Below are 2,934 nucleotides of genomic sequence, written 5' to 3' on the forward strand. Positions count from 1 at the left end.
CCAGGTGGGTTCTGTCGGTCCAGCCCTGCTCTCTGTCCAGGAGGGGTCACTCCTGGTGGGTTCCATAGGTCCAGCCCTGGTCTCTGTCCAGGAGGAGTCACTCCAGGTGGGTTCTGTACATCCTGCCCTTGTCTGTGTCCAGGAGGGGTCACTCCAGGTGGGTTCTGTCGGTCCAGCCCTGCTCACTGTCCAGGGGTGTCACTCCTGGTGGGTTCCATAGGTCCAGCCCTGGTCTCTCTGTCCAGGAGGGGTCACTCCAGGTGGGTTCCATAGGTCCAGCCCCAGTGTCACCCTCCCATCACTGGGCCTGCTGAGTGCAGGTGCTCCCCAAGTCACACCTGTGCCACCAGCTGTCACCTGAGTTTCTCTGGCACGTGACCTGGCTGTGCCCTGGTTTGGGCTCAGCTGGGACTGCCAAACAAGTGTTCTGTCCCCAGCCTGTGCTGGCCACACCGGCTGGGACCGGCCCCATTCCGGCTCATTTCCATGAGGTTCTCACAGCAGTTCAGAGCGTTCTGGAGCCCTCTGCCTCGAGGGCTTTAGTGCTCTCTGGAAGAAGGGCTGGTCCTTCGCTGCCTTGATGAAGACAGTGACAAACTCATGGTTTTTCTGGTGCTCTGGGGCGGGGGATGTGAAAGATGTGCCCTCAGCTCTCACATGTTTCCCTTGCCCTTCCACACCTGTGTGTGTGTCACAGCTCAGGCTGAAAGCCATCCCAGCATCGCAGAATCGTTTCTTGTCTGGGCAGGAAGGAGCAGCATGGGCTGGCGCTGAGGATGGAACACAGAGCTCTTCCTTCCCTCCTTCCTTTGAGCCAGCACTTCCTGCTGTTGGGCATTAATCTGTCACCGCCTCAGCCGAGCCTTTGTGCCCTTTGCCCCTCACAAAGCTCTGCTCCAGCACAGGAAATGCAGACAGGTCACCTCAGCTGCTGTCCCTGCCCTGCCATGCCATGGAGAGGCAGCTGGCAGTGGCAGCACTGCCCTGTCCCTGCCCTGTCCCTGTTCTGTGTCCCCTCTCCTGTCCCTGTCCCTGCTCTGGGAGGGCAGAATGCTCTGTTCTGTGTCCCTCTCCTGTCCCTGTCCCTGTCTCTGTCCGTGTCCCTGTCCCTGTCCCTGCTCTGCTCTGGGAGGGCAAAGTGCTCTGTGTCTGTGTCCCTCTCCTGTCCCTGTCCCTGTCCCTGTCCCTGTCCCTGTCCCTGTCCCTGTCCCTGTCCCTGTCCCTGTCCCTGTTCTGGGGAGGGCAGAGCGCTCGGTTTTGTGTCCCTCTCCTGTCCCCTCTCCTGTTCCTGTCCGTGCTCTGGGAGGGCAGAGCGCTCGGTTCTGTGTCCCCTCTCCTGTCCCTCTCCCTGTCCCTGTCCCCTCTCCTGTCCCTGTCCCTGTCCCCTCTCCTGTCCCTGTCCCTGCTCTGGGGAGGGCAGAGCGCTCGGTTCTGTGTCCCCTCTCCTGTCCCTGNCCTGTCCCTGTCCCTGTCCCCTCTCCTGTCCCTGTCCCTGCTCTGGGGAGGGCAGAGCGCTCGGTTCTGTGTCCCCTCTCCTGTCCCTGCTCTGGGGAGGGCAGAGTGCTCGGTTCTGTGTCCCCTCTCCTGTCCCTGTCCCTGTCCCTGTCCCCTGTCCCTGTCCCTGTCCCTGTCCCTGCCCCTGCTCTGGGGAGGGCAGAGCTCTCAGTTCTGTGTCCCCTCTCCTGTCCCTGTCCTTCCCTTCTGTAATGTCACCATAGAGATTTCCTGAGCTCAAGCCAAGCTTTTAGGATCCTGTTTCACATCCCTACAGGGGAGGGGAAGGGTCCTGTCATGTTGAAAACTCTGCAGGAGTATTAAAGGTCAATATCTTCAGCAGTGTAAAAGCCAGATAGATTCGCAAAAAGTACTATTTCTTTCGATTTTCAAAATATCGATTTTTTAGATATTGTCCTTTAAGTGATTTATGCCTGTGGTTGTAACACTTTGAATTGTCTGATTTGACATTTAGTTTTACAGACCAAGGTGAAATTTCTGATTGTCATCCGTAAAATGTTTCTATTTTGTGCATTTTCTTTCTTTCAGGGGATTATTTATTTCTATCTCAGACAGAGGCCACATAAGGTCAATTGTGAACAACTGGCCAGAGAATGATGTTAAGGTACTGTTACTGTGTGATTAATTTCTTGTTATTATTTCGTCTCAGTTGAGCTTTTTAAGTTTTACTATAATTTGATGGAAATATAAATATTAAATAATTTATCCTTGGCTGTTTAATGACAATAGCAAAATGCAGCTGATTAAGGTAATGCATACTTGAAGATCAGTGTTTTATCCTAAGCATGAGGTTTATGGGTTGAGGRGAATATTCTTTTAATCTGTTCCTTGTTTGACTGTGCAAACATAGGAAAAAACCCGTAACTGATATTGATTTAATCTTTATACATTTCAGTGATCGTATATGATTTCACCTACTTTTTTTTTTTCTTTCAGGCTGTTGTCGTGACTGATGGAGAACGAATATTGGGTCTTGGAGACCTGGGGGTGTACGGGATGGGGATCCCGGTGGGAAAGCTTTGTTTGTACACGGCCTGTGCAGGGATCAATCCCGATAAATGCCTGCCTGTCTGCATCGACGTTGGGACTGATAACACAGTGAGTTCCCCGAACTCTGCCAGACATGAGCTACCCCTATGAAAAGGGAGGTTTTTTAAAGAAGATGCAGTGCTAAAAGAGAACGTTTTTATTTGAGATAAACCCAAATGTTTTATGCAAAAGGTAAATGATTTGGAATTCACTATACAGTGATGTAGAAGTGCCTGTTAATTTGTCCATGAAAGAGTGCATTTTGGACTAATTGGAATGCTGGGGCACTGCAAAATAGGCAGTCAGTTTTGAGCTGACTTTAAGAAGCCTGAAATGGGAATTAGATTTATTAAAGCAGTTTATTGTTGGCAGTATTGATCTGTTCCGTTT

At 51.5% G+C, this 2,934-nt stretch overlaps 1 protein-coding gene across 1 annotated transcript in view; it reads left to right on the forward strand.

Moving 5' to 3' along the window:
- Positions 1 to 2,934, forward strand: part of ME2 (malic enzyme 2) — a 42,783-nt gene that overhangs the window by 21,311 nt on the left and 18,538 nt on the right. Inside the window, exons 5-6 of the mRNA XM_057387294.1 lie at positions 2,044 to 2,119; positions 2,452 to 2,613. Coding sequence (XP_057243277.1) covers positions 2,044 to 2,119; positions 2,452 to 2,613 — 238 coding nt within the window. The remainder of the gene's footprint in view (positions 1 to 2,043; positions 2,120 to 2,451; positions 2,614 to 2,934) is intronic.

This window comes from Malurus melanocephalus, unplaced genomic scaffold (assembly GCF_030028575.1).
Source record: "Malurus melanocephalus ecotype Western Australia unplaced genomic scaffold, MMel_1.1 scaffold_1172, whole genome shotgun sequence".
In the NCBI taxonomy this organism is placed as follows: Eukaryota; Metazoa; Chordata; class Aves; order Passeriformes; family Maluridae; genus Malurus; species Malurus melanocephalus.